The sequence below is a fragment of the Dipodomys ordii genome, unplaced genomic scaffold (genome assembly GCF_000151885.1).
Source record: "Dipodomys ordii isolate 6190 unplaced genomic scaffold, Dord_2.0 Scaffold89, whole genome shotgun sequence".
Classification (NCBI taxonomy): domain Eukaryota; kingdom Metazoa; phylum Chordata; class Mammalia; order Rodentia; family Heteromyidae; genus Dipodomys; species Dipodomys ordii.
Genome location: NW_012267305.1, coordinates 3,459,257 through 3,472,792, shown reverse-complemented (window position 1 = coordinate 3,472,792; position 13,536 = coordinate 3,459,257). Strand labels below are relative to the sequence as shown.

General features: G+C 35.3%; 1 protein-coding gene across 4 annotated transcripts in view; it reads left to right on the top strand.

Annotated features, from left to right (window-relative positions):
• Fmr1 (fragile X mental retardation 1) overlaps positions 1–10,809 on the top strand; it is a 41,726-nt gene extending 30,917 nt beyond the window's left edge. Inside the window, exons 12-16 of one of the 4 annotated variants that reach the window (XM_013025971.1) lie at positions 1,782–1,868; positions 4,005–4,200; positions 5,762–5,869; positions 6,284–6,366; positions 8,487–10,809. In XM_013025971.1, the coding sequence (XP_012881425.1) occupies positions 1,782–1,868; positions 4,005–4,200; positions 5,762–5,869; positions 6,284–6,366; positions 8,487–8,597 (585 nt within the window). In that variant the 3' untranslated portion in view covers positions 8,598–10,809. The other 3 variants (XM_013025969.1, XM_013025968.1, XM_013025972.1) reach the window with 3 other exon arrangements.
• The last annotated feature ends 2,727 nt before the right edge of the window (positions 10,810–13,536 follow it).

Below are 13,536 nucleotides of genomic sequence, written 5' to 3'. Positions count from 1 at the left end.
TCTGAGCTGGGCAGCTCAACTCTTATCCTAGAATAAGGAATCACTTTTCTAGTGTATGAGTTGAAAGCAACCTTCTCTTTTCTCCTTTCTTCATTGGAATTGATTCAGGTCTTCTGACAAGATGCTTAAATTACTCCACCAGTTCAGACATGCTCTAAGAGAAAATGTCTTTAAATGATTTTCTGCAAAGTCAGGTTAGCTGAATTTGAAACATTGGCTTTGAAAGCATAGTTTGGTAATTATTTGGAGCAGTGTAACATTCTGTCATATTATATTTCGTGAAATAATATGGGCTAACAGCGTCATAACAAAGTTAGTTGGGGAAGAAACACAATAGCCAAAACAGTATTTTCAGATAAGATTTTATTTATAGGCTTCATTATTTTGATACATAAAAATCCACATGAAGTCTATGGGTTTTCAGTGTCACCTGATTCTTCAGATTGTCCTTAGTAATAGGAGGCAATGCCTCACCTACTAGATGAAGGTCAGTATTTAGTACTTTGTAATTGTTCATGTAATTGATCAGTTTCCTTCTCCATCTGCACCTATGTTCATGTATACGGAAAAACCAAAGCTTGTGTCAGCCATTAATTGTAAGCAACAAAAGCAGCCCAACGGTAGCAACACCTACCAAATGGATAATCTGTGTGAGAAAGATACTTGGCTCAAGGGACAGTTTCTTGGCTCCTCACTCTTTTTAACTTTGCCTAATGGTTGTAATGTATCCATATCAAAGCTACCATAATAGCTTGTATTAGTTGGTGATTATCAGTAACCATGCATATTTCTCCAGTAGCAAATAGTGGACTATTCTCGATTTTAACTGTCAGAATTACCTACTCTTTGCCCAACTGTGGCTGGGCTTCCCTAGTGCTTGTGAAAAATATTTTTTTTTCCTTTCATTTATACTGATGGGCTAAAAGTGTGCGGGTTTGTACATTATCTCATTTAAAATCTGTGCTTTAATATACTAAAGTGGTATGCATAGAAAATAAAACAGTTTTTAGAAAAGATTGAATGTGTTATTAGAATTTGTATAATCTGTATAAACTTTATGCTCATGGAAATACCTAACTTTTTGTCATGCAAATTACCTACTACATTTTTATTCATACAGATTTTTTGTTGAGCAATTTTTTATATTGTATTAACTTTTCTGTCCCCCATATGTTGTTTTGTCCCCCATATGTTGTTTTGAATTATTTTTCTAAAGATTCTGATTTAGGTAAAACTTGGAGTAAATGCATTGGAATATTTTAAAGTATTCATTTTGTTTATGCATCTCATGGTAAATCATGTATGACTTTAATATTTTTTGTGATTTTGACATTTAATGGTACTCTTTAAACTGGAGTGTGATTAGCTGGGCACCTTAGTGGCTTATGCCTATAATCCTAACTACTCAAGTGGCTGAAATCTGTGGATTGTGGTTCAAAGCCAGCAGGAAAGTTCATTAGACTCTAAATCTCTAAATGACCACTTAAAAAACTGGAAATGGAACAGTGGCTCAAGTGGTAGAATACAGCAAATAAAGCCAAGGAACAGCACATAGTTCCCTAATTCACATCCAGGACTGGCACCAAAAAAATTATTTGTGTTGTTTTGACCTCTCCTTATTCATATTAGAATATACCAACTACTTGGTTTTTTCCTTATATTTTCAAGAAATATGTACAACTATTGTTCACTAGACTGTACTAGGGATTTAATCATTATTTGTTTTGTCAAATTATTCATCACAAATATTTTTGGGCTCATTGTTGCAATTTCTTTTTCAGGGCATGGTACCATTTGTTTTTGTGGGAACAAAAGACAGCATCGCTAATGCTACTGTCCTTTTGGATTATCATCTGAACTACTTAAAGGTGAGAACATGACTTTCTAATTCATTTGCGCTAAAATATAAAAACTGAATTTTCATTAATTATTGTTCATTATAGTCAGTGCATAACAATGTATAACCCTGTAAATGGTCATAGAAAAAATAGTTTATTCAGCTTATATCCCTCCTGAAAACAAAGCTTTTTCATTATAAATTTGAGGACTAGTAAATTCTCAATAAATTCCTATGTTTCCACTAACTCATCATTAAATACTTACATTCAATTTGGTTAATCCTGTACGTAGCCCCCTTGATTATTTCTAGCTTTTGTAGACTTTATGTGTAGGCTAAATTTTGTGCTCATAACACTTGCCTTTGTTGTCGCTTTTATATCACTTAGCAGGGCACTCCTAGCATTCCATGAAGTATTCTGATTCAGTGTTTGCCCTTCATATTTTTTCTATCCTCTGTGATTCAAAAAAAAATTGTTTTCGTCAGTGAGTGCTTGTATGATTTTGCCTCCTGTAGCTTGCAAGCTGGGATGTAAGAACAAGGAGGTTGTAAGATGTGGAAAGAGTACAATCTAGATTGCAATAATAAACTGCAGTAATACTTCTATCACTAGGTATGTGACCTTAGGCAAGTCACTTTATAGACTAGAGTCTTTTTGAAATTTCCTTTGGCCAAAACGTCCTGTAAATTTTAATAAAATAGAATCTTACTGTTTAATTTTTGTTATTTGCTTCTTTGTATTTATATCTATTAAAACTGCAGTGTAGCTGTTACTGAGTGCTATAAACAGCAATCTGACTTTGTTTGGTTTGTATAACAATTTTATTCTTTTGCTGGCTTAAATAAAGATAAATTATTCTAATTATATGTAAATAAGAGTGAAAGGAAGAAAAAATAGTAATAGTTGGCTAATTCATTTATACTTCATAGTGGTAAGTTAATTAAAAGTGGCAAGGTTTCATCCAGCAAAGTTTGCATGGATATGATATTTGATTTATTTTTATTTGACAGTGTGTTTCATGTGTAATATGTTGCAAGTATTTTTCTTTATACTCTTAGCTTAAGTAATTACAGAGACCTTAGCAGTTAAGGTTACATTGTGTCACATCTCTTGTTCTCTTAGATCTTTTGCTTTCTTCTTCACTGTTGAATATTTTATTTGGCTATCACCAGCTGTTTTATTGACATTCTTTCCATCACTAGATCTTCCCTTGCATCTCTAAGCAAAAGATGGTTATTTTGCCCTAGTAGAAGTATTCCGTTGTGTTTTACAAAACCTTTATACACATTCCATGAAGTATTAATCTATTGTTTTCCAGATGCTATGATATGTTCCAAAATTTTAGAAACCTAAGTTTTAAGGGTCTTCTCCAATAACTTTTCATTCAGATAGTCTCTGTGATAACCTCTTTTTCTGGGACATTAACTAACTATAGTTACAGATCTGTTTCTCTGTAGCTAGAAAATGAGGTGTTTATGGATAGATTGGAAAGACGAGTTATAAAAATGTGTCATCTGGATTTTACAGAACCTAGTTTATTGGAAGCACTCTGTATAAGGAAGGGTCTGTTAGTAGAACCTGGAGTATCTTTTGTTTAAGTGAATATACTTGTGTTAGCCAAGTTTTAGATTTTGAAAGGTTTCCAAGTTATGATGCAAGACATAGTTATTTTGATTAGCTTCTAAATAGTTGTTATTCCTCTTCATATAAAGGATATATTCAATTTGTGGAAAATACTTTTCCTTAATCATACAATCACATCCAAAGATGGCCCAGTCTCAGTACTTTGTGAATTAAGATATTCACTGGCAGATCCATTTCTATGAAGATAATTTGCAATATGTGATTTTTTTTGACAGTTGATTAAACCTTAAATGTCATTTATCTGTATTTATACATTTTAGTATTGTTTTATTGAATATCCTGTCACTAAGAAATCCCCAAACTAGCATATCTTTAATTTTGGACAATAATAACTAGTATCTATAGTAATTTTCTTTTTAAGGAGACCATTCAATGCCCTGATAATGCTGTTAACAGTGTTTACTGTAAATTTAGAGCTGAAATTGAAATGTTTCCAGTATACTTTTTTATCTGATAAAAAGGAGAAAGATATTAAGTAAAATGTCAAATTATTTTTACTGTTATCTTGTATATTTTAAATAGGAAGTAGACCAGTTGCGTTTGGAGAGATTACAAATTGATGAGCAGTTGCGACAGATTGGAGCTAGTTCTAGACCACCACCAAATCGTACAGATAAGGAAAAAGGCTATGTGACTGATGATGGTCAAGGAATGGGTCGAGGTAGTAGACCTTACAGAAATAGGGGGCACGGCAGACGCGGTCCTGGATATACTTCAGGTACAAACTAAGCATTTTACTCAGTAACTTTTATGTGTTCCTAGATTCAATAGCTGCTAATCTCTGATACTCATTAAACCTCCATGATAACAATTTCTCACAACATGGTTTCCAACTGCCAATGGGTCATATTGTGATTCAAGAAACATACAGTGTAAAAACCTGATAATGGCACACACAGTTTTCAGGGAAGTTGTGAGTTCTATCCATGATCTGATTTGGAGATACATCTGTATAAACCCTGGTGTATTGTTGACCTAAGACCTCCCCTGATTTTATTACTGTATAGCCAGAACTCTGCATCTGTGTACTATGGCTCATTTTTTTTTTGTCAGACAAGTGCTGGTCATACTTGCTGGATGGACTATATTAACCAGGGGTCTACATTTTTAGAGGCATGGCCAGAGTCAGCCCTAGGCACAGTCTAGAAGTAGGCAAAGTTTTTCTTTGCCTTCCCAGCTCTTCTGTCCATGCTTCTTCTCTCACAATACCTTTCAGTGAACCCAGTCCCAACTACCAGTGCCTACTGTCTTTTTGCTCAACTGTGTATCTACTATGTAACTTGCTAATGATGATGGTATAAGGTATAATCCATCTCACAAATATTTGCATTTCAAAAAGGAACTCTTTAAGATGGAAAAGCCTTCAAGATCCACAGGAATGAAGCTATAATGGTGAAGCTATAATTGGTCATTAGCTCCAACAGAGGAAGAGAGAGAGGTAGTAGAGTTGATATACTGGAGTGGGGAAAGACACATGCTCCTAAGGCCAACCTTGAACCTAACCCCTAACCCCTCTCCCAAAAATTCTGTTCTTTTACCAAGAAAGTTCCACCTTACTGTGGAGTTCTTTTCCTCCACTCCCATCTCCTATGTCTTTAATCCATTCAGGCATAATGAGTTTTTGTAGCAGTCTTTTATTAAATTATGAATTATTCCACTGGGAGTGGGAGGGAAGGTTGTGAACCATACATCAGTCAAGTATATTCCCCTTCACTGGGGATTATTTGATAGAGACCCTTCCCTCAGGCAGATGCCATGGTGGCCTTCTTGCCACCTGTTCACAAGTGATCAAAATGAGTACATTCCCTTCCAACCCCGGGTGAAATCTTGTTAAAAAGCTCTCTTTATAGAAGTTTTGTGTATCAAAAGTTTGCATTTAATTCTTGTAGACAACTTTTTCTCCAGACAGCACAGATGTTTAAAAGAACACAGCTGTTCAAAGATGTGGCACATTCAGGTTTGAATTTAGGTAGCTCATAACATACCCTTTAAAAAAGTATTTATGACCAGAATAGTCTCAAGTATTACAAAACCCTTCACTTTGAAATTGAAATTACTTGTTTTACTAAATAGAACATAGTAGTTTCTGATGGGCTTCATAATGGGAAGAGTATTGGATTACCCCTGAAACTTCGTCTCTGGAAGCTTCTGTTAACCTTTTTTTTTATGTCAGACAATGGTATATAACTTTTAACTCTCGATAGGAACTAATTCTGAAGCATCAAATGCTTCTGAAACAGAATCTGACCACAGAGACGAACTCAGTGATTGGTCATTAGCTCCAACAGAGGAAGAGAGGGAGAGCTTCCTGCGCAGAGGAGACGGACGGCGGCGTGGAGGGGGAGGAAGAGGACAAGGAGGAAGAGGACGAGGAGGAGGCTTCAAAGGTATAATGATTTTCATTATTGAAAAATTAAGGCGATTTTTTACAACTGTATGAAGTCCCATGAAAGAAATGCCTGGCAACGGAATTATGTGTTATCCTGTTTTCTGCTGATTGACATTGGAAGGAATTAGCCTTTGATTTACGTAGTAACAGTATTAGCTTTCTTGTGGTTTATATAGAATGTAACTAAAGATTGGTGACTAGTTCATCTTATTTGAGGATTCTAATCAGTATCTGATTGTTAATCCAGACTTACTGAATATTTTTCCATTTCTTGATAGAATCATGGATACGAACTATAATGTAATACTGGAATCAGTAGGCTATTTTAGTTTCTATGCTTGATCAACCTGGTAGATGTAAGAATACGGAATTTCCATTAAGCCTAATTGTTGAACATTTTAAAAATATGTAGGCAACGACGATCACTCCCGAACTGATAATCGTCCGCGTAATCCAAGAGAGGCTAAAGGAAGAACAGCTGATGGATCTCTTCAGGTAAAACTTAATGTGCTTTCTTATATCTAAATTGCTTTAACATGGCAACTTGAGATTTATGAGTTTATCTTTATTTTTAAGCATGTTGGTAAATTTGACATAGACAAAATGTTTTTCCTTCAGCATCACAGTTGTGGGTAATTGTGGCCCTTAGGGATAAGAATACAATTATTGGATTTCTCTAGAGAATATGCAGTATTTATAAAGATTTCAGTGGCCATACTATAATTGAAATACCACATTGTTGGGCTACAATTAATTCCCCCAAGAAAAGAAATATTCTGAAATACACTAAGAGACTTGAGTAAGTCCTCTAGGTCCTTTCTACTTCGAATTGTAGTGATAGGAGAATGGAAAAGTAGTTATGTCTCTCACAACAAATACTCACAAGCTTGTGATGTTCAACTGGTCTCCATACCCAGTCAGTCAGCTGTTTATTAGACAGAGTGTGCTCTGAGGATCCCTTCTCAAGTGGCTTTTGACAGTGCTGAACTCATTGTTAAGTAATTTAAAATTGCTCTGTGAGCACATCCAGGCAACTTTACTAAGTGCATCGTGTATATTTTATCTCACCTAATCTTATGGCAGCCCACTTAAGTAATTTAATTTCCATGTTATAGGTGAATAGACTGAAGCTGCAGTCATTTGCCCACACACTCATAGCTAGCATATGGTGGAGTGATATTCAAACCCTGGTGTCTAATTCTCTTCTAACCTCTACCCATGTTCTCTTCTACTTCCTTGGTAACTTTTAGCTCTTAATTCTTTAACCAGAGTAGCTAAGAGATCTTTCTGAATGGGGCTTGGTTTGGAAGTAGCCCTGATTCAGGCCCCACCACCAGACCCCCCCCCCCAAAAAAAAACAAGGGCTGGGAAGGTGGCTCAGTGGAAGTAGCCCTGATATTAATGAGAGAAAGATTTTTTTTAGACAAAAGATAAGTTATAGAATATTCTTCAAAATTTATAGCAGCTCTCAGTATTAACTTTTGGCAGTATCTTAAGGGCTGAAAAGGAGTTAGACCAAAATGAAAATATTGGCAATGTGTATCACGTAAAACAAATAAAGTATTTCTGTACCAGTTTTGAAATCTCAGTGACATAATACCAGGAATTTGGCAGAATGACCACAATGTTATTTCAGTTAGAATAGTGAATGGAAATACTATGTTTATCTTGAAAATATGAACATAGAAATTAACATACTGCTGAATCCTTGACAGCAAGATTTTGAAACATACCTGAAGCAAATCCATATTTTTGATTATTACACTCTTAGGTCCATTGGTCAGTATCTTCCTTACAGAATTCTGTTAATAGTGTGACCATAAGTGCTTAAAGTATGTTAAGTAACACTTAGAATAATCTTTGTTTAAATTACAATAATCCTTAGGCTTTCTTAGGGTTCTAGCTCATCTACAAATTATTGCCTGCCAATTTTGCCATGCCATCTTTTCTCCAGGCTTTTAAGTTATAGGCTCATCTTAAATACCTCATTGAAGTACAAGCTACTGGAATGCAAAATTAGTTATGCCTATGAGAAATATGAAGGTGTAAAATGAAGGCAAACTCATAGATGAGTTTGAGTCTTCATCCAGGTAAAGCCAGAATATTTTGTGTGTCTCCTCTTATAAGTAGAGATAGTTTTAAGAAATGAATAAATCACTGTTTTTAAAGAACAGTGTTAGCTGAGATAGTGTTACATATATACATATGTATTTATGTAAGTGTGTATTGCATATATATAAATAGCTACACACATGTATATACATGCTATAGATAAAGCCTATAGTTGCCTATGAAAGTAATTCATTTTAACTGTTTATTTTTCACTGTTATTCTGCTTAAAAGACACTGTAGGATTGCCAGGTTTTCTCTAACTTTTAATGCAGTAAGATGACCAATGTGTTTCAGTTCAAAAAGTCTTAAATTTGTAAACCAAATACAGAGCCTATATTACCTCAATTTCCTCCATTCTATTCTCAATTCCATTTCTCCTTTTTTTATGCAAAGGATACATGACAAGCTTGTATTTCTTCTCAGGCCATTTACCATTTACATGTAAGATCTGGTGTGATCAGATTTGAATGCAATAATGAGTATCCATATTAAAACATTTACAGAATGCCTCCAGTGAAGGTAATCGGCTGCGCCCGGGTAAAGATCGAAACCAGAAGAAGGACAAGCCCGACAGTGTGGATGGTCAGCAACCACTAGTGAATGGAGTACCCTAAACTGCATAATTCTGAAGTTATATTTCCTATACCATTTCCGTAATTCTTATTCCATATTAGAAAACTTTGTTAGGCCAAAGACAAATAGTAGGCAAGATGGCACAGGGCATGAAATGAACACAAATTCTGCTAAGAAGTTATTTTTTGATATTGGCCATAAGCAACAATCTCTCAAACTTGCACAAAATGATGAAATTAAAGCATTGCTTTTAAGTATACTTAGTACTTCAGGGCAGGATTTTAATTATACTTTTCAAAGTACTGAGCAGTGATGTCCTTTATTCATTTGGACCATTTTTCCTGCATTGGGTAATAACTCATCAGGATGTTTTAGTTTTTCTCAAAAAAAAATAGCATTTATAGGAATCATACTAGACTTCTGTTTTCAATCTCATATAGAAGTCTCCATGAAATGCGTGTCATTTCATGTCCTGTGTCAGTTTATGTTTTGGTCCACTTTTCCATTATTTTAGTGGACCCTGAAATGTGTGTGATGTGACATTTGTCATTTTCATTAGCAAAAAAAAAAGTTGTATGATCTGTGCCTTTTTTATATCTTGGCAGGTAGGAATATTATATTTGGATGCAGAGTTCAGGGAAGATAAGTTGGAAACACTAAATGTTAAAGATGTAGCAAACCCTGTCGAACATTAGAACTTTATAGAATGCATGCTCTCCATATTTTTTTCCTTACATAAACATCAGGTTAGGCAGTAAAGAATAGGACTTGTTTTTCTGTTTATGTTTTGTTGCACTGAAGTTTGACAAATAGTGTTACTGAAAGGGATGTGAAATTTTTCTGTATAGACAGGAGAAGAAATAACTCTTTTCATTTGAGAGAGGCTAACATGTCTTCAGCTAGGAACAAATCTTCCTGGTTGAAAGTTAGTGGGATATGCCTGCTCTTTGGCCTGATGACCAATTTTAACTTAGAACCTTTTTTATTTTGTCCTCCCCAAATTTTGTGAAGTTTTTCCTAGTTTAAAATCAAGCTTATTTTGGGGAGATAGGAAAGTTGTTTTCATGTATACATAATAACCCTGTGAAGTACAGGTACTTTGTCTAAGAAACATTGGAAGCAGGTTAAATGTTTTGTTAACTTTTAAATATAAAGTCTAATGTATACGCAGAATTGAAAAGCATACTAGGCTCAATTAACAGTAATACTTTTTTTGCCCTATTTTTTAGTTTTGATGTGATTTTGATTTTGGTTTTGAGCTTTTTTTTTCAATGAAAAAAAAATTACTGAGGAAAAATATGTGAAAGACCTTCACTCCTAAGATGTTATATTTTTCTTAAAAAATAAGTCCATGTAGGGGTACCACCGAATCTGTACAGAGCCGTACAAACTGAAGTTCGGTATTTTGTGAGTTTGTTTTTTTTTTCATTTTCATTTTAGTTACTTTTCCTTGCATACAAATAAGCATATAAAAAGGCAACAAACTGCACATGATTTCACAAATATTAAAAAGTCATTTAAAAAGTATTGCCAAACATTAATGTTGATTTCTAGTTATTTATTCTGGGAATGTATAGTATTTGAAAACAGAAATTGGTACCTTGCACACAGCATCATCTGTAAGCTGTTCGGTTTTAAAATACTGTAGATAATTAACCAAGGTAGAATGACCTTGTAATGTAACTGCTCTTGGGCAATATTCTCTGTACATACTAGCGACAACAGATTGGATTTTATGTTGACATTTGTTTGGTTATAGTGCAATATATTTTGTATGCAAGCAGTTTTAATAAAGTTTGATCTTCCTCTGCTAAATTGATGTTGATGCAATCCTTACAATGATTGCTTTTTAAATTTTAAGATAGGAAAAGAAGAAATCTCTGAGTTGCATTCTGTTACAAAATGTAACTGTTACCATTGGAAATTTCACATATAGGAAGTTAGCCGTTAATCTACCAACTTTCAAGAACTTAATTTTGTTTAATAATAAAGTGAAAAAACCAACAATGTGGTACAAAACTACAGTGTACCATTACAATATGCACTAAGTCTCTTTTTTACAAAGGCTGGATTCAGCAAGGCGCTAACTTGCTTAAATGTGAATTACTAACTTCTAAAACTGTAATTTGATTCACATGTTTTCAAATGGAGTTGGAGTTGATTCATATTACAATATTTGTGTGCAAATGTGTATGTTTTTCAGTTCAAAGTCATGATGTTTTTAAAATCTTATTAAAGTTTCAAAAATCTGAAGATTGTTTATCTAGATGTAAATTTTTATTAAAAAGTTGCACTTATGAAAACACAAAAACTTAGTCTGACACGTTTACTCCCGGTTTTGAATTTCTATAATGACAAAAATGATTTATATGTGGGGAATGATATTTGTCATGCAAAGCAAATATGAGGTTACAAATGGATTAAAATGCAAGTGAACACATTTGAAAATTCTCTGTATTCTAAGAAAATGTCAGTCCATAGGATGCCACTAAACCAAAACTGTATTAAACAGAGTATTACTGGACATGGTTGTGCACACCAATCCCAATTGCTTGGGAAGGGGAGGCAGAAGGATCAGAAATTCCTTAAGTTCAAGGAACTTGTGAACTTGTGATGTCTACCTCTCAGTAATAGAATTTAGAGTATGGGAATTGGCTGTTATGGTCACTTCAGGAAAGTCTAGCACAGCCTATAACTTTGAAAAGAGTACATAAAGATTGAGACATAACATTTTCATAGTTCATCCGTTGTTAGAATCTGGAATAATTCAAGGAAGTCTCCTACATGAATGTGCTTTTTTATCATTTTCATTTTTGTCTTTGAGAAAAATGCCTTGTGTTTTCAGATGTTCAGGGTTTTCACGCCAACACTTGATTGGTTTTCTGCTGTTGGTTTTGTCTAGCTGAACACAGTTCAACAGTAGGTAGTTTCACAGTTTTCACCAGTGCACAGGAACAACAAATGGGTGGCAGCCAACTTGACACTCACCGTGGCTCATTCAAAGACATTGAACTCCTAGTGGTTTGTAGTATAGTGTCTTTTGGACTCAGTATACTGGTGTGATGCCTATTGAACCACTACCTGTTAAATGATCATAAATGTCATGATTCCCTTATGAAATTTGGATGCCTCTGATAAGCACTGTTATTTTGACCCCTAATTCTTAAATAGCCATTACCAGGGGCTAGTCATGATTGCTCAGCAGGAGCCAGGATTTAAATTGAGCATCTCTTACTCAGTATGTTTTCCTGGAACTTTCTTAAAGGATAGTTGAGAGGTTTTATCTCAGAACTTTCCAAAAACCTAAGAAAATCCTTTTTGTTAAGGAGTTTTATGTTTTTGAGAAGACTGAAAAAAAGGCTTGAAAAATTTCCTTTGCTTATAATTAAACACTAAGCCTCAAAATTGAATGTTCAAGAATCTCCAGCTTCCTAATTTCCTATATCCAATTTTAGTTGACTTTTTGTTGCCATGAAAAATACTTGAGAGGAATAAATGTTGGAACAAGTTATTTTAAGTCCCAATTTCAGAAGTTTGTCTGTCATGTGAGTGTGGCAAAGCAAAGCAGGTTACATCATGGCAGCAAAGATGCAGAGAAAGAATGCCTGAACTAATGAAGCTCACTTTAGCCCTTTTCCATCTAGACAGCCCCACCCTATGGGATATTGGAGCTTACATTGGAGATGGGACTTTTTCCCCTAGGCCTCTCTAATATCTCACTGATACACCCCCAGGTCTTTCACTAATTTCCTAGGTACTTCTCAATCCAGTCATGTTAACTTCCAGAATTAACCATCATCAGTCAACTCTTTGTCCTTCACACCCATACTTTTTTTTTTCTTTTTGTCGGTCGTGGGGCCTGAACTCTGGGCCTGGTTGCTGTCCCTCAGCTCTTTAGCTCAAGGCTAGCGCTCTACCATGTGAGCCATAGTGCCACTTCCAGCTTTTTCTGTTTATGTGTGCTGAGGAATTGAATGTAAGGATTCTTGCAAGACAAGCACTCTACCACTGAGCCACTTTCCTTGCCCCCAATTTTTTTCAACCATAACATTTCATCCATGGCTCACCACAAGTTTATGTTTATGTCATGATACAGAATTTACTTGGCCTGTCTTAGAGTCCCCACAGTATTTACAGTTCTAACCTCATTTAAAAAGCCCAAGTTGAAAGTCTTGAGATTCAAGGTGAACTCCTGGCTGTGAGACTGCAAAGTCAAAAGCAAGTTACATACCTCCACCATACAAATCGGGTAAATGTTCCCATTCCCAAAAGGAGAAAGAAGAGGATAGCAAATACAACTAAACTCCATCATGGGAAACATTGACCTTGTAGTTCCATGCCCTGCGTACTGAGCATGTAGTAGTGATATGATGACAGCCAGTTAGGCTAAGCCAGGGAGAAACTGGTAACCTCATTATCTGAGACACCCCCTAAGCCAGGCAACATGCCAGGCTTCTTACTGGTCAGGGACAAGTATGAAGACTTGCTCATTGTGATTTTGCTGCCAATCAACCAATAGTTGCAGCATATGGTATCATCAGTGGATCTTGAAGAGGCCTTATTATTAGGTCACAATAATGAAGAGTCATGCTTGGATGTCAGGGACTAACCTTGAATTATGTTAGTGGTTCATAGAAGGTAACATGTATCTGCCCTGGATATATAAAGGAGAGTTCTGAACCAAGGTCTTTCTTAAGTGCCCCATCTTCAAGGTTATTCAGGGCATCATTAAACAGCTGCACAGATATGGGAGAGAAGCCATATAAGTATAACCTTTGCAAGGTCCACCCAACTGGATGAGCTCAAGGTACAAGCACAGGCAAGAGACCTTAACCAGCAGTGGCCAGCAGTGTGGGGCATTTTTTTCACCCACAACTATGATCTAAAGAACACTCTGGTCATATCCATGGACCTATGCTGGTTTCGTCCATTCATGCAACAATATCCATATAAATAAACATGAGAGGCGAGGAATGACTT